The following is a 25,738-nucleotide window of genomic DNA, read 5'->3' on the forward strand; positions in this document are numbered from 1 at the left end:
AGGTGCAACAGGCCGGAGCCCAAGTGGGAAGTTGGAGAAGGTGCGTGCGATTACATCAAAGGATGCACCAGAGTTGGTTGAGTGGCTCACTCAGCCTTGCGCTTCTGCACCCTCCTTATCCTCTGTATCAGCACCCTCCTCACTCCCTGTTGTATGCACCCCCAAAGACACCACCACCACCATAGCCCCTCCACTCGAGTCAGAGGAATTATTTCCCCATCCATTCCTAGACCTTACCGATGTGCAGCCATTCTTGGCATCGGATGAGGAAGAGGAGGTAGCAACGGCCGCCACCCAGCGGTCTGATGACAGTACCCAGATCAGCCCAAGGAGGGTGGTCCCCGCTGTTGCTGCCTACTCCGAGATCTCTAATGTCAGTGGTGGTAAAGGTGACGATGATGACGTGTCGATAGACGTCACATGAATGCCCACAAAAGAGGAAGAGGAGGGGAGTTCAGAGGGAGAGATGGAGCAGCAGATAGGGAGGAAAAGCAGGCAGAACTCGCAGTGCACAGGAGACAAAAAGCAGACTGCAAATGTATCTGGAGCGAGCCATCCACCATGCACGGTGATGTCTGGCGCTCCCAGGACACCGGCACATGGCTCCGCAGTGTGGGCTTTTTTTCACATGTCAGCTGCTGACAATAGAGTTGCCATCTGCAGCCTGTGCTGTCAACGCATAAGTCGCGGTAAGCCCAACACTCACCTAGGGACGACCGCCTTAAGAAGGCACCTGGCCTCCCATCACCAAGCCCAGTGGGAGCAACACTGGCTACTCCATCTGAGACAATTCAGCAGGAGTCTGAAGAGGAGTCAGAGGAGAATGGTGCCTGGGGGGAGGAGGAGGAGGAGCAAGAAGAGCAGGCTTTAAACTTTTCTGGGATCCCTGGTGTTGTCCATGGATTGGGGGAGGAGACAGAGGACGACATTCTCCTGGGCGATGAGCAAGAGCCAGGCCGCTCCACCGCTTCCAATTTAGTGCCAATGGGGGCCTTCATGCTCCAGTGTTTGAAGAGGGACCCCCGTATAAAAAGCACAAAGGGCAAGGAACAATATTGGGTGGCAACATACTTAGACCGCCGGTACAAACACAAAATGGTGGACATGTTACCAGCATCACAGAGGGCTGTCAGAATGCAGCATTTCCAGGCCTTGCTACGAGAGATGCTGCATTCTGCTGTTGCAGGCTCTGGCAGAGGAATTTCCACCCACAGAGAAACTGTTGTGGGTATCAATCCTACCGCCCATGCAAGAAGAGGGCGGTTTGAAGATGTGTTGGTCACTTCAGATATGAGATCATTCTTACATCCAACCCATCGACAGCCGCCCTCCGGATCCAGCCTCAGGGAACGCTTAGACTGACAGTTGTCCGACTACATCGGGTTAATGGCTGATGTGGACGCTCTGAGAAGCGAGGAAGCCCTTGACTACTGGGTGTGCAGGCTTGACCTGTCGCCAGACCAGGCACGATTTGCCATGGAACTCTTGGCTTGCCCCTCGTCCAGTGTCCTGTCCGAAAGGACGTTCAGCACAGCAGGTGGGATTGTGATCGATAAGCACACTCGCCTAGCTCACGACAGTGTGGACTACCTCACATTTCTAAAAATGAATGAGGCATGGATCTCGGAGGAATTCAACACCTGTGACAACCACGTTTAATTGAATTTCACCTATTACCATTGTTTTTTTTTTTAAAGAGGGGGGATTTTGTTAGCCATGTTTTTAATCCAATTTTATATTTTTAGTTCTTTTAAACATATGTATTTGACATGTATTTGTACTGGCCTGCAGTAAAATTGATATCCAATGATCATCTAATATACCTCCAGCCATATAATCACTTGATGTTTTCTGTCCGGTGATGCCTAATGTTTTGGGCCTGTACTCCACTGGCCTGCAGTAAAAATGACCGTCTTATATAACTCCAGCCACATAATTACTTGATCTTTTCTGTACGTTGAATGCATAATTTTTGGGGCCTTTAATGTAACTGGCCAACAGTAAAATTGTTATACGGTGACTGCCTAATGTACCTCCAACCACATAATCACTTGATGTTTTCTGTCCGGTGAATGCCTAATGTTTGGGGCTTGTACTCCACTGGCTTGCAGTAAAATTGATATCCAATGACCGTCTAATATACCTCCAGCTACATAATCACTTGATATTTTCTGTACGATGAATGCATAATTTTTGGGGCCTATTATCTAACTGGCCAACAGTAAAATTGTTATACGGTGATCGCCTAATGTACCTCCAGCCACATTATCAATAGTTTTTTTCTGTGCGGTGAATGAAGAATTTTTGGGGCCTGTAGTCCACTGGCCTGCAGTAAAATGGATATCCATTGACCGTCTAATATACCTCCAGCCACATAATCACTTGATGTTTTTTGTCCGTGGAATGCCTAATGTTTGGGGCCTGTACTCCCGTGGCCTAAATAAAAAAATTCTAGGCTCCAATAGGGCACATTTTTGAGAGTTTCCCTTTAAGATGCATAAAAATGGCCCATGATTAAAATACATATTTTTTGTGGGAATTTTTTACATTGATCCCCCTCTGGTATGTCACTGTCCATGTTGTGGGACGATTTGTGCACTTCTAGCAAGTATTTGGTGGTTGCAAATATGACCTGAAGGTTTTTCGGGTTCACCAGCGAATAAAGTGAATGGGGCCCGCCGCGAACTTGCGGTTTGCGAACATTTGATCGCGTTTGCACGATCACGTTCGCAAATCGTCCCGGCTGGTGTTCGTCCATCACTACTGATCAGCTTCCCTATTTAGCTGGGCTGTGGATCCATCCCTGAGCTTTGAGGTTTTCTAGCCTTTAGCAACCAGACAAGGTGTGATCTCTTGTCTGACTACCTTTCCTGTCTATTGGTTCTGCTCCTTGTCACCTGACCCGATCTTGGAACTGCTGCCTGGACTACAGATGTACTTAGCCTGCCACAACCTTGGAATTTCTATCTGAAATGCGCACATACTCAGGCTGCCCTGACCTTGGACTTTGTTCAGATTATGACTTTTAACTGAGTCTTTGTTGCTTCGCACCAGTGTCGGTTACTCCAGGAGGTAGTGGCCTGGCTGGTTCCTTGCAGTGAAGTCCAGATCCTGGACAGGGGGTAAAGGGTGAATACCAAGGAACCACCAGGACAACGCCCTTATGGTTAGATCAAAGTCAAACTGGTTAGTTGGCACAGTGGGTCCACACCCTCAATCTTTCATACTGATAACGTGACCTAATTCACTGATTGCTCTGCCCCCTTATATGGATTGTGCCAGGTTCAGCACCTCAATGATGTAGCAAGACATTCTGTCTGCTGATCATGCGTCCTCCTCCACTGATTACCTCACCCCTTTCAGGTGCGGTTTGTCCGTATGACAAACGGAGAGACAGATCCGTTCTTGCAATGCAGTTGTGAGACTGATCCGCAACCGGATCCATCTACAAATGCTGTCCGTTTGCATGCAGATTGCCTGATCCGGCAGGCAGTTCCGGCGACAGAACTGCTTGCCGGATCACTCTGCTGCAAATGTGAAAGTAGCCTTAACATACAGTATAACAGATATCATGTATTGCAAATGCAGATGTATTATGCCGTTTCATTATACTGTACATATTGATGTTAATGACTTCTGAATAATTTCTTACTAGCTATATTTTTATTGGTTTTGCATTCAGGTTCCTAGAAGTCTTCTTGATCTATTGTCATTCTGCTAATCAATGGTTAACAATAGAGAAATACATGACAGGAGAATTCCGAAAGTACAATAACAACAATGGCGATGAGATCACCCCAATCACTTTACTGGAGGAAGCACTGCTGTCGTTTTCTCACTGGACCTTTGAATATACCAGGGGAGAGCTACTTGTTCTTGACCTGCAAGGTAAGGTTAGCATATGGGCTGAAGTCATGGAGAGCAGAATGTAGATTTCTTTTATTAATATATGCCATTCTGAGATATTTATTTGGTTTCTTGGTGGGGCAGTATCCATAATAATTTTTCCATTTCTTAGAAACATTTTTTGTAAAGTTGAAAACCTTTTAATACCAGCTACCCCTTTAGTGAAGCAATCAAAGATGGGATTCAGAGATTACATACCCTCTGTTTGGTTGTGTAAAGGGAAGCATGGGATGAACTACAGCCTGTTTAATAGTCCAGAGCTGTATTCACAGTTCTACCTTGTAGTGAGACAGTTGTGTTGCTTACATCAAATTACCAAATATAGCCTGATCATAAGAGGTTACGCAGAATACAAGCCACTAGAGCATGTTCAATTTGTCCATTGTTCAGGGATTAATACAAATTCACTTGTGTATGAATTGACTTTTTATCATATTTTAGGGAGAATTCTGTCTGTAAAATCCCTATCTATAAACTGACCCTCTCCAAGAAGCTTTTTCCAGAGGAAAGGCGTCCACCCAGTCCAAATTATACATGCATGCCTAGTTCTGATTTTTCCAAAGATTCTCAAATGTAACTTTTTATAGGTGTTATGGATAGCTTTCCAGAAACCCCCCCCCCCCAGTATTTTCATTTTTTTCTAGTTGGTCGCTTTAAAGATTAACTGTCACTTCAGTTTTTTTTTTTTTTATAATAGTACAGGTGAATATAAGTATAACCAATCCCAAAAATGTAGGTCCCATGTCCCTGTCCTGAAAGAGCGGCAGACCTAGCATCCATCCTACTGCTCCATTCATTCACTAGGAGACTGCCGGGGATAGCTGAGTACAGCGCTCGACAGTCCCATAGAGAATTAGGGGGTAGCCTAAATACAGTACTTGGCACAACCTCGTTAAGCAGGAGCTGGCACAATCATTGTTATCCTTTTTGTCAAAAAAAAAAAAGGGGTTTCAAACAGTTCAACACCTTCAGCCTAAGGGTACATTCACACGACCGTATGTATGGATCCGTAGCAGTTCCGCCATTTTGCGGAAGGTCTGCGGATCCATTCATTTCTATAGGCTCTCAAAAGATGCGAACAGCACACCGTGTGCCGTCCGCATCCGTTATTCTGTACCGCGGCTCCGCAGAAAAGCTAGAACATGTCCTATTCTTATCCACAATCGCGGAACGCACATGGCTGGTGTCCGTGTTTTGCGGATCCGCAAAGCACTACGGCCGTCTTAATGGGCCCTTACTGTGACCCACCTATTGTAGAACATTTGCCTCTGGAGAACACTGAAGGTTGTGTATTTTTACTTGAACAAAGCATAAAAATGGAGAATGATTATTATTTACTAGTGTTAATATACATCACAATTACTTGAATGGATCCCTATAAATGTATAAAACGACGTCATGCTTCCTATAGTCAGTGAAAGTTTTATATCCCTCGACTTTCTCACGTCAAGTTCTATACTGGATTTACCTCAGATATGCAGCAGATGTCCCTGTCTCTCTTTAAAGGATTTTACACTATGGTAGCTTTATCTGGCTTTCCATATTTAAACCCAGTGTGGCTTTCTACAATGATTCACTGTTCACAATCTTTCCTGCAAGCCATCTATTGTCTATGAGGCTTTGTATCAGAACAACACCGTTTAGTGACAGAGCAGGAACAGAGAGATATAATTTGTATGATTTAAAATCTGTACATCGAATATATCAAAATATAATGTTTTTCTTTTAAGGTGGAATTATTCTGTTCACAGTAGAAGCTCATTTATAGTTTGGAGATATAATTGAATGAGCTGCATGGATGTAAAATGCAGTACATTTCCAAGTAGATCTCAGTTTGTTTTGGCAAAAATATCTTCAATGATTTTTTAAATATTCAACAAGCTGAATACAGAACTGTACTTTTGTGCTTTCAATAGTATCTGGTATATGTATGAGTACCTAGTGAATGATATCAGTTGTAATGGAGAGGACAATATTAAATATTAAGTGTATGGATAGATATAATGGGTAAATAGATAGATATGAGATGGATAGATTTACAGTATTACACTTATAAATGTTAGAAAGATATGAGATTTTACACATATGAATGTTAGACAGTGGCGTCCCTACAATGTAGGCAGACCATGTGAGTCCCGCACTGAACATCTTCTCTACCCTGAGGGAACACACTGCATTTTCAAGCAGCCACCGCTAGGTGGATGCTATGAGATAATTACAGCTTCTATCATAATTGCATAAATTCCTATGCAGTGAGCTCCCCCTAGTGGTGGCTGCAGGCAGTCAGCTTTGTAATAGATGGGGAGCAGGAGGTTTATCAACGTATCTGGTGTACATTATGCATTTTTTCACATTTTTGATGCGCAGACCGGAAGGACGGATCCGGCATTACGGTATTTTTAATGCCGGATCCGGCACTAATACATTTCAATGTAAATTAATGCTAGATCCAGCATTCCGGCAACTGATCTGGAATTTTGGACGGAGATAATACTGCAGCATGCTGCGGTATTCACTCCATCCAAAACGCTGTTCAGTGACTGAACTGAAGACATCTTGATGCATCCTGGACAGATTTCTCTCCATTCAGAATGCATAGGGATGAAACTGATCAGTTCTTTTCCGGTATTGAGCCCCTATGACGGAACTCTGTGCCGGAAAAGAAAAACGCTAGTGTGAAAGTACCCTAAGGCACACCTGTGCAATATTCATGCTGTCTAATCAGCACCTTGATATGCCACACCTGTGAGGCGGGATGGATTATCTCGGCAAAGGAGAAGTGCTCACTAACACAGATTTAGACAGATTTGTGAACAATATTTGAGAGTAATGGGTCTTTTGTGTATGTAGAAAATGTTTTAGATCTTTGAGTTCAGTTCATGCAAAATGGGAGCAAAACCGAAAGTGTTGCGTTTATATTTATGTTCAGTGTATTTATAGATAGATATGAGATGGATAGGAATGAGATGGATGGATAGATAGATAGATAGATTAGAGATGGATTGCTAGATAAATAAATAGCTATTAGATAGATAGATAGATGCCAGATAGATAGATACTTATTTTCTTGTTTTATCTACAGGTGTTGGAGAAAATCTTACAGACCCATCTGTTATTAAACCGGAAGACAAGCAGTAAGTTTAATCTCATTTTACAAACTGCCACTCAGAAAACACAAAAGCTGACGTGACATGCAATAGAGATTGTCCATCTGTGCTCATCATAAGGGGGTTTCTCTGCAGATTGCTACATTTCACATGAGAGACAGTTTGTCTTAATCCCCAGTTAAATAAGTCAGAGATATATAAGGGAGTCTTCTAACTGGAACAATGGTGTGCCTAATGACATAGAACAGCTATACTATATTTTCCTATTATTTGATAATTGAATAACACTACCACATACATTAACGCAGTAGATGTGTAATTCTAAGTTATTATTTTCCTCTTCGTTGCTGCAGTCGCTGTCCCGTTTTATCCTCAGCTTTTTATTTCATGAACATTATTTTATTTGTGGGGAAAACAAGTTCTGTTCAGTGAATAGAAATCCACAGCCTCGTGGGAACTCTCATCTGGTGTCTGAGGTATAGATGTGTCTGTTCCCCGGGACCTCTTTGAGCTGGAGATGAGCTGTTGTTGTGTATATCACTTTATTATTGTACTAATTAAGTCGTTTCCACTTGTGTTGCATGAAATCACAATGTTCCCAGGGAGTCTGCACTTTCTTGCTAAAGACAATGCTCATGTCAGGAATGAGAACACTGGTTTCATGTGCAATAAGCCATTTTGGAGATCAGTCAGTTACTGGACCATGTGAGCCACATAAAATGCATTTATATCAAGTGTGACTGTTCAGTGTGAAACTAGTGATGTGTTAGTTTTAGATTTATGGGTTGTTTTGTCTTTGTCTAGTATCAAAAGAAACCAACACGTATATATTAGGGGATTTCATATACTGCAATTTCTTAAAAAGTCGATGTGGCTGCTACGCCGAATTTAACGTAAAAATTCTCTTTGTGACTAATTACTTAGTCACAAAGCGCATTTTTTTGTAAGTAGTGAGTGCAATGACAGGGAGCTGCGATTGCGCCGCACTCCATCATTGTACCCCCCCCAGATACCACGTTCATACATGCCTGCGGCATCTGAGAGTAAAAAATAAATGACTCATACTTACTGCCTCCATTTGCTCGCTTGCAACGGGTCCGCAACCGCCATCTTGCTTGAAGATCTGACCCAAAATCTCGTGCGGCCCGAGATGATGTCATCACGCCATTATACATCACCATGCACGGGATTTCGGACGAGATTTTCAAACAAGATGTCGGCAGACGGCCTGTTGCAAGCAAATGGATCAGGTAAGTATGTTTTTTTTACACTATTTTAGATTAAATCGATTTGCTACCACGAAGCACGAGAAAATTCAGCTTCGCAGAGAATTGAATTTATCCTGAAATCGGATTCGATTTGCTCAACTCTAACTGCATTGTTCTAGTATGCATCTGCATGTATGTATCTACGTTTAGGATCAGAATGGTTCCAATAACAGAGCAGCAAAATACAGGCTGTGTTAGAACAGTTTGTCTTTCATAGCAGAATACAGGCTACCATAAATAGTGATCTGTTTTCTGCTTACTACTTGCAGAGAATGAATGGATGAAGTTTATTCATAGGAAGGGATTATTATAATCAAAACATATCACCAAATATGCTGGTATGGCAATTCCCTAATTATAGAAAGTATATGGTCACATTTGATATCAATAATTCATAAAATAAACTAATCATTACCACATTCAACCGTTCCTTTGAAAAACCAGGCTATGCCTAGGATTAAGGGGTTTGTCCTACAGTCCTGATCAAAAGTTTAAGACCACTTGAAAAATGGCAAAAAATCATATTTTACATTGTTGGATCTTAACAAGGTTCCAAGTAGAGCTTCAACATGCAACAAGAAGAAATGAGAGTGAGACAAAACATTTTTTGAGCATTCAATTAATTGAAAATAACGATTAAACTGAAACCGGCTGTTTTTCAGCTGATCCAAATTTTAGGACCACATGCCTTTAAAAGGCAAAATCTGTGCAAAGATGTGGATTCATTGTCATTTTCTGTCAGGTAGTCACATGTTGTGATGGCAAAGGCAAAAAAACCTCTCCCTTTTTGAACGTGGTCGGGTTGTTGAACTGCATAAGCAGGGTCTCTCACAGTGCGCCATCGCTGCTGAGGTAAGACAGTCATTTGGAATTTCTTAAATGATCCAGAGGGTTATGGAACAAAAAAGTCAAGTGGAAGACCCAAAAAAATGTCCTCAGCACTGAGCCAGAGGATCCAATTGGCTGTCCGTCAAGACACTGGACGATCCTCGACCCAAATTAAGGCCCTTACTGGTGCTGACTGCAGCCCCATAACCATCAGACGGCATCTGAGACTGAAGGGCTTCAAAAACAAAAAATGTCTTCAAAGACCTCGTCTCCTTCAACGCCACAGAACTGCTCGTTTGGACTTTGCAAGAGAGCACCAAACATGGGACATTCAAACGTGGAAGAAAGTTTCATTCTCTGATGAGAAAAAATTTAACCTTGATGGTCCTGATGGTTTCCAACGTTACTGGCATGACAAGCAGATCCCACCTGAGATGTTTTCTACGCACCACAGTGGAGGGGCGCCATAATGGTCTGGGGTGCTTTTTCCTTCAGTGGAACAATGGAGCTTCAGGAAGTGCAGGGGCGTCAAACGGCCGCTGGCCATGTCCAGATGTTGCAGAGAGCATTCCTCATGACTGTGGGCCCTCGTCTGTGTGGTAACGACTGGGTTTTTCAACAGGACAACGCTACAGTACACAATGCCCGCAGGACAAGGGACTTCTTCCAGGAGAATAACATCACTCTTTTGGCACATCCTGCGTGTTCCCCTGATCTAAATCCAATTGAGAACCTTTGGGGATGGATGGCAAGGTAAGTTTCCAAAAATGGACAACAGTTCCAGACAGTAGATGGCCTTCGTGCGGCCGTCTTCACCATTTGGAGAAATGTTCCCACTCACCTCATGGAAACGCTTGCATCAAGCATGCCGAAACAAATTTTTGAAGTGATCAAAAATAATGGCGCAGCTACTCATTACTGAGTTCATGTTTAGAAGTTGGATTTCTGTTTTGGGGGGTGGGGGTTTAGTTTTTTGGGGAGGTGTGGTCCTAAACTTTTGATCAGCTGAAAAACAGCCTGTTTCAGTTTATTCGTTGTTTTCATTAAATTGAATGCTCAAAAAATGTTTTGTCTCACTCCCATTTCTTCTTGTTGCATGTTGAAGCTCTACTTGGAACCTTGATAAGATCCAGCCATGCTAAATATGATTTTTTTTGCCATTTTTCAAGTGGTCTTAAATTTTTGATCAGGACTGTATGAGAGAAATTTTGTTTGGAGCCTCCATGGCTATAGTATGTTTCTGCACAAAGAGTGGAGCTCTGACCTATATAAGGATATATTAAAGGGTAACTGTCATGTTTTCATCAAAAAAATCAATTTCAGCACATGTTACAGCTGCAGCAGCATTATGCATAAAGCAATCTAGTTTCTTTACATACCACTGTTTTCCTTGAGTTTTTAGCTTAGTTATGGCTGTTTAAACATTTACAATATGAAGACCACTGGCGTAGCTATAGGGGTCGCAATTGCGACCGGGCCCCTAAGTCAGGAGAACGCGGCCCGCAGCTGATAACTGAAATCAGATTCACAGGGGGCGGAGCGGAGGCTGAGAGGCGAGCCCTGTCTGTGCAGGGCAGGCGAAGTGAGGAGGGGGAGCGTCTTCAGTTCAGGAAGAGGAAGCTGTGTGCAGAGGTGCTGACTCCTCTATCCTATCCTGCGACTGCGAGACACTGACTGACTGTGTTGATATACTGAGGTGAGCGTGGCGCCAGCGGCATGATAAACTACTGGACCGTCCGACTGGGGTCCTGGTCCGGTCCAGTAAGTGACTGTCCCTGGCCTGAGTGAGTCCCCTGACCCGCCTGGTGGCCCACCCAGAGCGCAGGTGAGATCGTGATAAGCCCAGACCAGTCAATACCCCCTTAGGAAATCTCAGTCTCATCAGATGTGACTGCAGCAGGCCAGCAGCGATTGATAAGCCAGAATTAATGTGCACAGTGGGAGACCCCCCCTTAGGCAAGTGACAAACTGCCCCCCCCCCTCAGTCTTAGGCAAGTGACAAACTGCCCCCCCCTCAGTCTTAGGCAAGTGACAAACTGCCCCCCCCTCAGTCTTAGGCAAGTGACAAAATGCCCCCCCCTCAGTCTTAAGCAAGTGACAAACTGCCCCCCCCCCTCATTCTTAGGCAAGTGACAAACTCAGCTCTGCTACATCTACAATGAGCAACTACAACAAATGTAATGCCAAACTGCAGTTCCTTGTGATGCCTTGGATAGCTTCCACTGGACCCACAGCCAGTTTGTCACTTGCCTAAGACTGAGGGGGGGGGCAGTTTGTCACTTGCCTAAGACTCGGGGGGGGGGGGGCAGTTTGTCACTTGCCCACTGTGCACATTAATCCTGGCTGATCGATCGCTGCTGCTCTCACATCTGATGAGAGATTTCCTAAGGGGGTATTGACTGGCATTAGGGATGGGCTGGTGGATGAGGGCAGCCACCTGGTCCTGCCTATGGATCACCCAGTTTGCACTTAGCTATGCCCAGGCCCCAGCAGAAGTATATGCCAATCGTCCACCAGCAAGGCAGCTGGCACTGGGATCTCCATGTTATTGGTCAGTTAATACATCAGGGATGTATTAACTGGCGGCGTGATAAACTAACCCACCCACCCCAACCCCCAGTCTGTGATTGTCCCTGCTGGCTGCTGCAGATGAGGAATCTCATCTGTCCCTGCCTCTTTGGCAGCGAGGACAGCCCCCCTGTAACACAGAAGTCACTATGCTGCCACAGACAGTGCCTACTTTTAAAAATAAAATGTACTACTTTTAGATGGCATCCTTATCATCTATATTATTATGCACTTATTGGATTAAAATGTATTTTCTCTGTGAGATTTTAGTTCTGCTATTGGGCATGGTGGGCGTGCAGGGGTCTGGTGGTGTTAGGAAACGGTATTGAGGGTAGAGGGGGCCCAAATTTAACTCTTGCACCAGGGCCCATGAGCCTATAGCTACGTCCCTGATGAAGACCTTCTCAAGATGGCTCCTCTGCCAGTTCTCTGAGGACAAAACTTCTTTCCCTCACTTCCCATACACACTTGCTGTAGCCAGCAGCTCACTGCCAGCCAATCAGATTGGATTACTGAGAGACACGCCTCCTCACTCTGAAGCCTAATGCAGGCATGCAGTGTGCAAGACCGACAAAAAAATAGGTGGATGGTCTTCGGGATATAATTTTTTAAACTGCTCACCCTCTTCATTTGGACTTGTTAGCACAACAGTCAGTTTTGCTTAAAGGGGTTTTCCAAGTGTTCTTTGCTCATGACCTCTTCTCAGGATAGGTCATCACTATCTGATCGGTGGGAGTCAAACACCCCAGACCCCCGTCGATCAGCTGTTTGATGAGGATGCAGTGCTCAAGCCTCCTTGCAGCTTACCCTAGGTCAGTGATGTCATGTTCATCGGTCACATGGCCAAGGTGCAGCTCAGTCACATTCAAGTGAATGGGGCTGGGCTGCAAACCAAGCATAGCTGCTATCCAGTGGATGATGCTGTGATTGTTAAGAAGCGCTGCGGCCCTCTCAATTGATCGGTGGTGGTCATGGATGTTGGACCCCCCACTAATAAGAAACTGATGACCTACCCTTAAGGTATGTTCAGTATAAAACATTCAGAAAACCCTTTTAATTTTTTTCATTCACTCCAATCAAATAAAGCCCCTCATTATGCATAAGTATTGCAGTGTATTATATCAGCAGTCAGAAGTTTGCATGTTTAAGTTTCCAACTGGGACTTAAAGATTGCTGCATCCATAAAGACCAATATTATAATTTAGCTCACAAAGTCAATGCTGTAAAAACAAGGCCATAATGCTTTTGTTTTGATCACCTTGACTCCAAAGCAATGGGATAGAAATCACAGTCATATACAGCCCAGAATAGTAGTACCAATGAAAACTACAGCATAAAAAGTGTTAATAAATTTGGCATAATCGTACTGACCTACAAAATGCCACAATATTTAGCTCTCACACGCTGAAATCGCTCCATATGCTGTATCACACAACAGACGTGGCAGTTAGGGATGAGCGAATCGGCTACAGATGAAACATCCGAAGTCGATTCGCATAAAACTTTGTTCTAATTCTGTACGGAGCAGGAGCTCCATACAGTATTAGAATGTATTGGCTCCAATGAGCCCAAGTTATTGCTTCACGCAATAACTTCATAAATTCATTTGTAAAAAAAACATTTCCCGGACTCGGGTTCGGTTTCAAGTGGTACCTTGGAATACTGGAGGGCTCTTCTCCAATATACAGTCCCATGTAAATAACATCCCTCTCTATCTACAGCCCCCTCCAAAATACAGTCCCTTGTAAATAACATCACACCATCTCTCCTGCCCTTTCCAACATGCAGTCTCATGTAAATAACATCACCTCCTCAATATTCAGTACCATATAAATAACGTCACTCCCTCCCCAGGACACCTTCAACATACAGTCCCATGTAAATAAAATCACCCCTCCCAGCCACCTCCAACATGCAGTCCCAAGTAAATAACATTATCCCTTAACATTCAATCCCAGGTAAATAATATCACTCCCTCCCACAGCTGCCTTTAACATGCAGTCCCATATAAATAACATTACCCCTCAACGTACATTCCCATATAAATAACATCACCCTACCCCAGCCACTTCAAAATTTCAGTCCCATGTAATTGACATCACTCCACCTCAATGTCAAATGTAAATAACTTCCCTCCCTTCAGCCCTAACATACAGTCCCAGTTAAATAACTACAACTCCCAACATTGCTCTGCTTCTCACACTGAGTAATCTTCACTTACCTCTCCTCATGTAACAGATCTCACCTTCTCTTCACTGCTGAGCCATCCTCTCCTGCACTGGTCACATGATGGTGACATCATCCCAGGTCCTTTTGAGCTGCTGCATTTAGAACTTATCACATGACCTGTGAGGTCATCACAGGTCCCTCAGCTGTTGCAGTGCATTAGATTCAATTGTATTGCCATCCTAAGGACGGCAATACAGTTATATCTAACAGGCAGACAGGACATTCGGGGCTTGGGACAAAACATCAGGGGCCCAAGCCCCGAATGTTTTGACCTGGCAAAGCCACAGTTATGGGACTGCCAAAGAGAAACCGAGTACAGCATGGACTACCTCCGTCAGTTCCTTGGCCGCTGCTCTATTCAAGGCTTGCCCCACACCGCACTGTAGACAGAAATACAAATTCAAAGGTTTTTATTCCTTAAAAGTAGTAAAACATCATAAAAACTATATAAATTTATCACAATAATCATACTGATCTTAGAATAAGGTCATCATGCCATCATGCCGAAAGAGAAGACGTCATCGGCGCAGGCGCACTGAGGGAGTGCTGAGGAGGCGAGCCTCCTTTTCTCAGAGCGCCTGCGCCGAATGAAGACAGGCGCAGGATTTTTGAAATGCTGACAGGGCTAGCCAGAGGAGGAGAGCACTGCTGGCCCTGTCAATCAACAAGAGGAGGGGGCGTTTTTTTGCGGCGGCTACCAGCAAGTAGACACCCTACTTGCTGGTAGTGAAGTGATTAGCATATTTTAAAAGATCGTTTTTTTATGAAAAAAAGCCACAGACAAAGGTAAGATCCCTATATAGGGAATAGTCGTTAAATAACGATTTTAACAAGCCCAAAAAAAAAAAAGGGTTTTGGGGGTGACAGAAGCCCTTTAAACTTTAAAACATACCTGACCTTTCAACAAACTTTGCATTAATCAAAAGTACAAGTACAACATTATTTCTGGCCATTATATCTCTTGTTTCTGGCATTTATTTTAGCAGTTTTCCTCTGTGCATGCTGAATGTGTGCAGCAGGCAGGTCCCGCGCCAGGGGTCTCTTCTACGGTGTTATGAGAGTTTTTGTCATGACGGCAGTTGCATTTCAACAACGAGGGACTAAGTAACCCTATGTAGAAGGTGATGGTGGAACCCAGGTGTAGGAATGCCAGAGTGGTGTAAGGGTTGCCTATAGTGTCCCTGTAGGTGCGGCTCAGCACTTGTCACGGTGCTCCTACCTGAATATCCAGAACCCCAAGCGTGATTGTCCGAAGCAGTGATAATAGAGTTAACAGTTGAGAGATTTGCAGAATAAATTGAGTCCAGCCTTGTATTTATGTAGTGGACAGTTTTACTTGAATAAACTTGCATCAGAAGAACAATCTACAAACTGGATTCCAAAAAAGTTGGGACACTATACAAATCGTGAATAAAAACTGAATGCAATGATGTGGAGGTGCCAACTTCTAATATTTTATTCAGAATAGAACATAAATCACGGAACAAAAGTTTAAACTGAGAAAATGTACCATTTTAAGGGAAAAATATGTTGAATCAGAATTTCATGGTGTCAACAAATCCCCAAAAAGTTGGGACAAGGCCATTTTCACCACTGTGTGGCATCTCCCCTTCTTCTTACAACACTCAACAGACGTCTAGGGACCAAGGAGACCAGTTTATCAAGTTTAGAAATAGGAATGCTCTCCCATTCTTGTCTAATACAGGCCTCTAACTGTTCAATCGTCTTGGACATTCTTTCTTGCACCTTTCTCTTTATGATGCGCCAAATGTTCTCTATAGGTGAAAGATCTGGACTGCAGACTGGCCATTTCAGTACCCGGATCCTTCTCCTACGCAGCCATGATGTTGTGATTGATGCAGAATGTGGTCTGGCATTATCTTGTTGAAAAATGCAGGGTCTTCCCTGAAAGAGATGACGTCTGGATGGGAGCATATGTTGTTCTAGCATACTTATATTTTTCTGCATTGATGGTGCCTTTCCAGACATGCAAGCTGCCCATGCCACACGCACTGATGCAACCCCATACCATCAGAGATGCAGGCTTCTGAACTGAGCGTTGATAACAACTTGGGTTGTCCTTGTCCTCTTTGGTCCGGATGACATGGCGTCCCAGATTTCCAAAAAGAACTTTGAATCGTGACTCGTCTGACCACAGAACAGTCTTCCATTTTGCCACACTCCATTTTAAATGATCCCTGGCCCACTGTAGAGTTTCAGCTGGCAACGGCGGATGGCACGGTGGATTGTGTTCACTGACAATGGTTTCTGGAAGTATTCCTGAGCCCATTCTGTGATTTCCTTTACAGTAGCATTCCTGTTTGTGGTGCAGTGTCGTTTAAGGGCCCGGAGATCACGGGCATCCAGTATGGTTTTACGGCCTTGACCCTTACGCACAGAGATTGTTCCAGATTCTCTGAATCTTCGGATGATGTTATGCACAGTTGATGATGATAGATGCAAAGTCTTTGCAATTTTTCGCTGGGTAACACCTTTCTGATATTGCTCCACTATCTTTCTGCGCAACATTGTGGGAATTGGTGATCCTCTACCCATCTTGGCTTCTGAGAGACACTGCCACTCTGAGAAGCTCTTTTTATACCCAATCATGTTGCCAATTGACCTAATTCGTGTTAATTGGTCTTCCAGCTCTTCGTTATGCTCAAATTTACTTTTTCCAGCCTCTTATTGCTACTTGTCCCAACTTTTTGGGGATTTGTTGACACCGTGAAATTTTGAATCAACGTATTTTTCCTTTAAAATGATACATTTACTCGGATTAAACATTTGATCTGTCATCTACGCTCTATTACAAATAAAATATTGACATTTGCCATCTCCACATCATTGCATTCAGTTTTTATTCACAATTTGTTTAGTGTCCCAACTTTTTGGGAATCCAGTTTGTACTTTATCTTGGTTATCAGCAGGTTTGGCATTAATTTCTGGCGGGCAAACACAATAAGCTCTGCTACATCTGTACTCTCTCAGCCCTGCTATGCTGGCTGGATTAAATAGAAACTTTTTTCTTTTGCTTTCTGCTGCAATTTAGCTTTCTGTAGTCTGTCTTTATCTTCCTCTGTATCTTTGTCTTTATCTTTATTCAAGGAATCTTTACTCCTGACTCTGGAGGCACTCAGCTTAGGCCTCCGGGCCCAGCAGTGCAGACAGTGCTCTGCTGGCTGGAACACAGCCTTTCCCTTGCAGGGGGTACTCTCAAAGTCTGCAGGCTCACCAAGCAGGGACGAGAGCCTGCTCCTTCCCCTTACAGGGGGTAAGCTAGACTGACTCACACTAACTAGAACTCCTCCCTCTCTAGAGTGGGCTAGAATGGAAAGACAAGTTCCATTCTATGTAAACTAGCTCTGCCATTGTTGCCACCATCTGCTGGTAAACCAGGCACATTACACTTGAACAGTCATTTACAAACATAGAAATCACACATTTTTGAAGGACATGGAAATTGGTATATAAGATGACACATAATCTCCCAAAAGAGATAGTGGGGGCCCACAAAGGTGGTAATGCCATTGTGGGGCGTTACAAATATATAGTTTGTAGTTCTTCAAAATCTGGTGGTTGGAGACTAGCTTCCATCCGCTGCAATACAGAAAGTAGAGGAGAATCTGAATAATAACATTCTCTAAGGCTACTTTCACACTCGCGTTTTTGGCGGATCCGTCATGGATCTGCAAAAATGGATCCATTACAATAATACAACCGCATGCATCCGTCATGAATGGATCCGTTTGTATTATCTGTAACATAGCCAAGACATGAACTCCGTCATGAACGCCATTAAAAGTCAATAGGAGACAAATCCGTTTTCTTTTTTGCCAGATTGTGTCAGAGAAAACGGATCCGTCCCCATTGACTTACATTGTCTGCCAGGACTGATCCGTTTGGCTCAGTTTCGTCAAGCAGACAGCAAAACACTGCAGGCAGTGTTTTGGTATCCGCTTCCAGAGTGGAATAGAGACTGATCGTAGGCAAACTGATGCATTCTGAGCAGATCCTTGCCCATTCAGAATGCATTAGGACAAAACTGATCTGTTTTGGACTGCTTGTGAGAGCCTTAGACGGATCTCACAAACGGAAAGCCAAAACGCCAATGAGAAAGTTGCCTCACTCAGCGCCAGGTTCATGAAGCACATAACAGAAAGGTACTGACCATTATTGTTGTGAATAAAGTACTTGTGCTAACATATAAGCTTCCTATGTAGCTGTGTTGACTTCTTGTCTTAGTGTGTTCCTCAGCTCCTGTTCATTCCTTCCCCCTCCCCTCTCCATAGACTTGTATTCACATGTGTAATATGATCCTTCAGTGGAGCTGATCTCTGCTGGATGGGTATAAGGCATTTTTCAAAGTGAAAAGCAATTATTGTAGCAAGGGGGAGGTAAACAGCTGATAACTAGAGATGAGCAATTTCGATCCGAATTTCAGGAAAAATTTGATTCGCACCGAATCCAAATTTCCTCACGCTTTGTCTTAGGGCATGGAGCAAGGAACTCTGGGAATGAGGGATCACCCACAATGCCATGCATGCAGCCAACCAGCCCTAAAAATACCCTCAGCCATTTTGGATTCTGAAATTTTTCAGTGTACTTAGTGCAGGGAGAGATGTCAGCAGGCACTAGGGACTGTGGTAGAAAAGACTTTAAAACTTTTATTTTGCTGTATAGAAGTTCAGGGAAAGGATAGGGAGGAATCATTTCACAGTATTGAAGCAGAACAGGGTTCAGTAGGGGAGTTTACAGCCTGGGTAATAGGAACAATCCACTGACTGCGGATCCAAATTGCCATTATACAGCTCTGTAATTCCAGCAAACCGTTCTTGTTATTGGGGTGTAAGTGCTGTTTTATACAGCTATTAACAGGATTTATTACAAGAAAATATTTATACGTCTTATTTGCCCTTGTGCGGTGCAGTTATATGTTGTAAAGCATTTTTTGGCTTGTATTAGGCGAAAAAAAAATGGCTTATATTAGCTATTGTGTGGTGAAGTGAGAAAAATACAGCCCTCTTTGGTGTGTATTAGTGGCACAAAAATATATATTATTTGCTGTTCAGCAGTGTAGTTATATGTTCTAAAACCTTTTGTTACGTGTATAAGTGGAAAAAAATAAGGGCCTATTTGCCGTTCAGCGGTGCAATTATATGTTCTAAAGCCCTTTTTGGCGTGTATCAGTGGCAAAAAAAATATACATTATTTGCCATTCAGCGGTGCAGTTATATGCTCTAAAGCCTTTTGTTGTGTGTATACCGTATTTTTCACCCTATAAGACGCACCGGCCCATAAGACGCACCTAGGTTTTTGGGGAGGAAAATAAGAAAAAAAAATTTTTTTTAACCAAAAGGTGTGCTTTTGGTGGGTTTGGAACTAATGGTGGTCTGTGGATGGTACTATTACTGGGGATCTGTGGATGATGGACACGGTTATGGGGGGATCTGTGGATGACGGACACTGTTATGGGTGGATCTGTGGATGACGGACACTGTTATGGGGGGATCTGTGGATGACGGACACTGTTATGGGGGGATCTGTGAATGACGGACACTGTTATGGGGGTATTTGTGGATGACGGACACTGTTATGGGGGGATCTGTGGATGACGGACACTGTTATGGGGGGATCTGTGGATGACAGACACTGTTACAGGGGGGATCTGTGGATGACGGACTCTGTTACGGGGGGATCTGTGGATGACGGACACTGTTACAGGGGGGATCTGTTGATGATAGACACTGTTACAGGGGGATCTGTGGATGACGGACACTGTTACAGGGGGGATCTGTGGATGACGGACACTGTTACAGGGGGGATCTGTGGATGACTGACACTGTTATGGGGGGATCTGTGGATGACGGACACTGTTACAGGGGGATCTGTGGCTGGCACTGTTACAGGGGGGATCTGTGGATGGCACTGTTACAGGGGGGATCTGTGGATGGCACTGTTACAGGAGGGATCTGTGGCTGGCACTGATACAGGGGGGATCTGTGGATGGCATTGTTATATATGTGCCATCCACAGACCCCCCCCACCCCATAACAGTGCCATCCACAGACCCCCCAGCCCATAACAGTGCCATCCACGGATGTTATCCACAGATCAGCCCCCCCCCCCGCCGCCGCCGCCCCAGTATACAAATATAAAATGTCTTATTCAATTAAAAATTATTACACATGCCCCCAACTCCTAATAGTACCGTACATCCTAATAGCTTCTGTACAATGCCAGCAGGCAGGCCGGGCGGCCGGCGCGTCACTCCCTGACGTCACTTGCCTGCGCCGCCTGCTTCATTCATAATGTAGGCCGCGCAGGCACGTGACATCAGGGAGTTACGCTGCCGCCCACCCGGCATTGTACAGAAGCTATTAGGATGTAAGGTACTATTAGGAGTTAGGGGGCATGTGTAATAATTTTTAATTGAATAAGACATTTTATATTAGTATACCGGAGTGGCGGGGCGGGGCTATAGTACAGTGACTGCACCGCCCCGCCGCTATTGCCGGCCCCCAGCTCCTCCTACCAGTCCCTCCCCAGGCCCCCGCTCGCTCGTACATCCCATCCAGCGATGTTAAACTGTCAGCATTCGCCCCATAAGACGCAGGGTCATTTCCCCCCATTTTTTTGGGGGGGGGGGAAAGTGCGTCTTATGGGGCGAAAAATACGGTAGGTAGAAAAAAAGTAAGGGCCTATTTGCCGTTAAGCGGTGAAGTTATATGTTCTAAAGCCCTTTATGGTGTGTATTAGTGGGGCAAAAAAAGTATTTGCCGTTGTGTTGTGAAGTGAGAAAATTACAGCCCTTTTTGGTGTGTATTAGTGGCAAAAAAAATATATATTTGCCGTTCAGCGGTGCAGCTATATATTCTAAAGCCCTTTTTGGCGTGTATTAGTGGCAAAAAAATATATATTATTTGCCGTTCAGTGGTGCAGTTATATGTTCTAAAGCCCTTTTTGGTGTGTATTAGTGGCAAAAAAATATATATTTTCTGCCATTCAGTAATGTAGTTATATGTTCTAAATACTTTTGTGGCATGTATAAGTAGAAAAAAATTAAGGGCCTACAGTATTTGCCGTTCAGCAGTGCAGTTATATGTTCTAAAGTCCTTTTTGCCATGTATTAGTGGCACAAAAAAAAGTATTTGCCGTTGTGTGGTAAAGTGAGAAAATTACAGCCCTTTTTGGCGTGTATTAGTGGCAAAAAATATATATTTGCCATTCAGCGGTGCAGTTGTATGTTCTAAAGCCCTTTTTGACATGTATTAGTGGCAAAAAATATATATATTTGCCGTTCAGCGGTGCAGTTATATATTCTAAAGCCCTTTTTAGCGTGTATTAGTGGAGACTTTTTTGGGGTGTTTTAATTTCCTTTTTATTTATTTATTTGATCAAATAGTATGTCAGACAGAGAAGTTCCAGGCCCTGCACAGGGGAGTGGCAGAGGCCTCAATGTTTCTGGCACTGGCACAGGTCACAGCAGAGTAAAGTGGCGTGGCAGCAGGAGTCACAGCAAGAGGCCTGAGCTCCCAGTGTCATCTAGCGGTCGTGTCTTGACCAACAACCCAGCAGTTCTTGAATGGTTGACTCGGTCATCCTCCTTGTTCCAAGTGACATCAGACACCCCCAGCCAAGAGTTGGTGGGTTCATCAGACACAACCCTTAGTTGGCATGGCCCGCGAGCAGGCCCTGTGCCCTCACCTGTCCTCAACCTGCCTCTGTCGTTTTCTGTTCCCTCAGCCAGAGAAGTATTATACGCTGTGGGCTCAGCTCCATGATACAGCGAGGACGAGCTACTAGAGGACAGTCAGCAGCTACTCTCCAGCCAAGATGTGGAGGAGACATCCGCCGCTTCCTCTGGTAGGCGGGCAAGTAGTTATGAGGAGAGTGGCGTAGGAGCTGGTGTTGCGAGCAGTGAGGCTCCTGACCCAGAGACCATTGAGGAGGACATCAGTGATGTGCAGACAGTACCCGATGATGATGATGTAGCTGATCGCACATGGGAGCCGGGTGAATTTGGGGCTTCATCATCATTGGGAGAAGAGGGTGGCAGCTTGCCCGTGCTCGGACAGAAGGGTGTAACTTCAATGTCAGCCAGTGACATCTCATGCTTGACACCTGCCGTTTGCTCAGGTCCTTTGAGGAGGCCACGTTATTTGTCAGTCTCCAGGACTATGGAATGAACAATGTAATTCCACTGCTTCATGTCCTGGAACAGATGCTGGTAAATTTGGCTGGTCAGGGGACTGGAGACGGGGCGCCTAGATCTCACAGCCACATGAGCCCTGGGGGGCTGAACTGGAGGAGAAGGAGGAGGACAGCACAAGCAATGTGCATCAAAATGGGTGGTTTTTCCACACAGGTGACAGGAGAGGAGGAGCAGGAGCAGCCAGAGGAGCTACAGGGCAAAGAGGAAGATGAGGCAGAGGACCTAGACACACCATGGCAGTATGCATTGGAGATAGAGGCAGGGAGGCCCTCCGAGTCACTTGCACAAATGGCCCGTTGCATGCTCACTTACTTGCGTAGTGACAGCCGAATTGTCACCATTCAGCACCCTCGCTACTGGTCCTAAGTGGGGGCCTTTTTTTACACCTGCTGAGAGGGAGGACAAACTGAACAACTATAGAGACATCCTATGTAGTCCATCGTCCATCCTCTAGCAGGTCTGACCGGGAAGGGGGGGGCTTTCTGCGCTCATGTTCCTCTGCCATGGCTGCTGGGGCAGGGTGGGGGGAAGGTAGGAGCAGTTCCAGCTCCATCAGCAGCAACTTGAGTTTAGAGTCGCTGATGAGCAGTTTTCTTCACCCGCCTAGTGAAGAAACTACTCACCAGCAGCAGCTGGACCAGGACCTGAACCAGCAGGTGGTGGCATACTTGAAGAGCACTCTGCCACCCCACATTGAAGATCCACTGGACTACTGGGCAGCCAAACTGGATTTGTGGCCAAAACTGACAGAGTTTGCCCTGGAAAAGCTGTCCTGCCCAGCCAGTAGTGTGGCATCAGAGCGGGTGTTTAGTGTGGAGGGGGCCATAGTTACCCCAAGAAGAACTCGCCTGTCCACCCAAAATGTGGAGACACTGACCTTTGTCAAGATGAATCAGGCATGGATCAGCCAGGATTTCCACCCACCAATGCCTGATGCATCAGACTAGATCATCCATGGTGTCACACCAACACTTTGACAAAAGAGACCGGTTTCTTCTGGCTACCTGCCTCAGCTACTATTCTGATGCTGCCAACCACCTGATGCCACACATCTAATGCCAAGTGCTCCTTCTTTCACTTATCATCTTCAGCTGGTACTGGTATTGCCACCCACCTCCGCACTCTGTCACTCGGACACTCTGTGGTCTACTGATGCTGCTGCCACCTCCACACTATGTCACCTTGCCACTCTGTGGTCTCCTGATGCTGCTGCCAGCTCCACACTATGTCACCTTGCCATTCTGTGATCTCCTGATGCTGCTGCCACCTCCACACTTTGTCACCTTGCCACTCTTTGTTCTCATGATGCTGCTGCCACATCCACACTATGTCACCTTGCCAATCTGTGGTCTCCTGATGCTGCTGCCACCTCCACACTATGTCACCTTGGCACTCTGTGGTCTCCTGATGCTGCTGCTGCCACCTCCACACTTTCATTGTGCCATTCTGTGGCCTCCTCCTGATGCTGCTGGACGCACAATGGATCCTGTCTATGTAACAGCTGTATGGCCTGCATGACATGGTCCCTATTTTGCATCAGAATTGGCTTATGATTTGGTAGCAAAAAGCAGGAGTGGGTACAGAAGACATGCAAATATTCCATTCTATGTGTAAAATTGGGAATTTGAATGATTTTGAATTTGGTGATTTGAATTTTAAAGATTTTAGTTTTTTTTTATAATGCAAAAATTATAAATATTTTTGCTGTAATTTTAAGTCCCCTGAGGGGATTATACATGCGATCTTCTGATCTCTTGTACTATAGACTGCAATAGAATACTATTTAAGTTTATGGGACTTTTACAGGCTGGCTGCCAGGCCTTCCCCAGGCATGGCTTTATAGGCAGCTCACTATGACAGGCCTGGGAGAATTCACATGGTCCCAGGCTGCCATAGCAACCAATTGGTACCCCTGGAATTTCACTTCAGGTGCGACCTGACGGCATAGGATGCCCTCCACCTCGTCTAACCCCACAGATGCCACAGTCCCTATTGACAGCAGAATCTGAGGGCTTAAATGACTGGGATAGGAGTCATCTCAGATCCCAGTCACTGTTGGTGGGTGTTTGCTGTAATTATACAGCTAGCACTTGCCCGCTCCATATAAGGAGGGAGTAGATGAGCCATGGAAATCACCTATTGTGAATGATGAATCCTGTCTTATCTATATATAGTTATCTACAATTGTAATCTGCCTGTGATGATAATGAGATGATCTGCATAGTTCAGAAAGTGATGCCTATTATTAGACTTAGGCCGCATGCACACGACCGTTGTGTGTTTTGCGGTCCGCAAGTTGCGGATCCGCAAAACATGGATGGCGTCCGTGTGCGTTCCGCAATTTGCGGAATAGCACGGACAGCCATTGATATAACTGCCGGAACGGAGCAACGGATGCGGACAGCACACTGAGTGCTGTCCACATCTTTTGCGGCCCCATTGAAGCGAATGGGTCGCATCCAAGCAGCAAAAACTGCGGCTTGGATGCGGACCAAAACAACGGTCGTGTGCATGAGGCCCCTTTAACCCCTTCAGGACTGCTTACATACACATATGGCTGAAGTCCGTTCTTAAAAACTGGTCCCGCTTGCAGAAACCAAGAGATAATGTCTACAATCAACGATAATGCAGATCGCAAACATTTAACCCTTAAGATGCTGTGGACAATCTAAGGCTACTTTTCCCGGGAGAGCTGTGCTTCCGAGGAATGTCTCCCCTGCGTGGGGATCCTTGCGGTAGCTTCAGTCTCTTTAAAGGATCAGAGGCTACCACAGCAATAGTTCCTATGGAGCCCTGTAATGTATAATGAAGTTAACTTATTAAAGTGAGCTGCCTGAAAAAAATGCTAAAAATTCTTCACCCCAATAAATAATGAATAAAATTAATCATTTTATATACCCAAAAAAAGGGTTAAGCTCACAATAAATGTGCACACAGATCATGGAGAATAATCTTCCTGCATAAATGGAATGACAGCACCATTACCTAAACCTCAGTAGTCGTTTACTGTCAGGTTATGGGGTCACTTACCTTTATGTATATACGTTCATTATTATTGCAGTATTCTGCAGCAAAGTTACAATTCTACCTGATCACAAATAATCATTTTAAACCATATCCATCGTAAGAATATTTTGTATCCCTTAAATTTCTTGAAAAGGCAGCTCAAACCCCGCCCCCCCCCCCCCAATAGCTAGGTTTTTTTAGCTTTTCTGTAAGTTTCATGACTTAACTAGAATCCACGGTAAGTAGACAATGTTCCACTCTTCTTTTTCCGAGGGATTTGCTGATCACCTTGGCATTTCACACTTTTTCTCTACAGGTCAAGAGGTATGGTGTTTGGACCAGCCAATTTAGGAGAAGATGCACTTACAAATTATGTTTCGAAACACCGCTGCAACTCTTGCTGTCGGAAACTCAAACTTTCTGGTATGTATTATACATGCTTGATTATACCTCCAGTCATTTTTTTGTAATGTTGTTTAAATGTAGAACTTGTGCCTAATTTCCAGTGCAGTGCTGACATTCTGCTTTCAAGATTATAAAAAATATTCTGAGAGGAGTTTAGGAAAGGATTTACTTAAGAGCTGCTCAGAGAAGAGATTAAACAGCATTGA

The 25,738-nt window shown here is 44.6% G+C and overlaps 1 protein-coding gene across 2 annotated transcripts in view; it reads left to right on the forward strand.

Annotated features, from left to right (window-relative positions):
- The window catches only part of TRPM6 (transient receptor potential cation channel subfamily M member 6), a 262,839-nt gene that overhangs the window by 229,585 nt on the left and 7,516 nt on the right, over positions 1–25,738 (forward strand). For both annotated transcript variants that reach the window (XM_040417069.1, XM_040417070.1), the window contains 3 exons: positions 3,683–3,888; positions 6,989–7,040; positions 25,444–25,550. In XM_040417069.1, coding sequence (XP_040273003.1) covers positions 3,683–3,888; positions 6,989–7,040; positions 25,444–25,550 — 365 coding nt within the window. The remainder of the gene's footprint in view (positions 1–3,682; positions 3,889–6,988; positions 7,041–25,443; positions 25,551–25,738) is intronic.

This window comes from Bufo bufo, chromosome 2, assembly GCF_905171765.1.
Source record: "Bufo bufo chromosome 2, aBufBuf1.1, whole genome shotgun sequence".
Taxonomy (NCBI): Eukaryota; Metazoa; Chordata; class Amphibia; order Anura; family Bufonidae; genus Bufo; species Bufo bufo.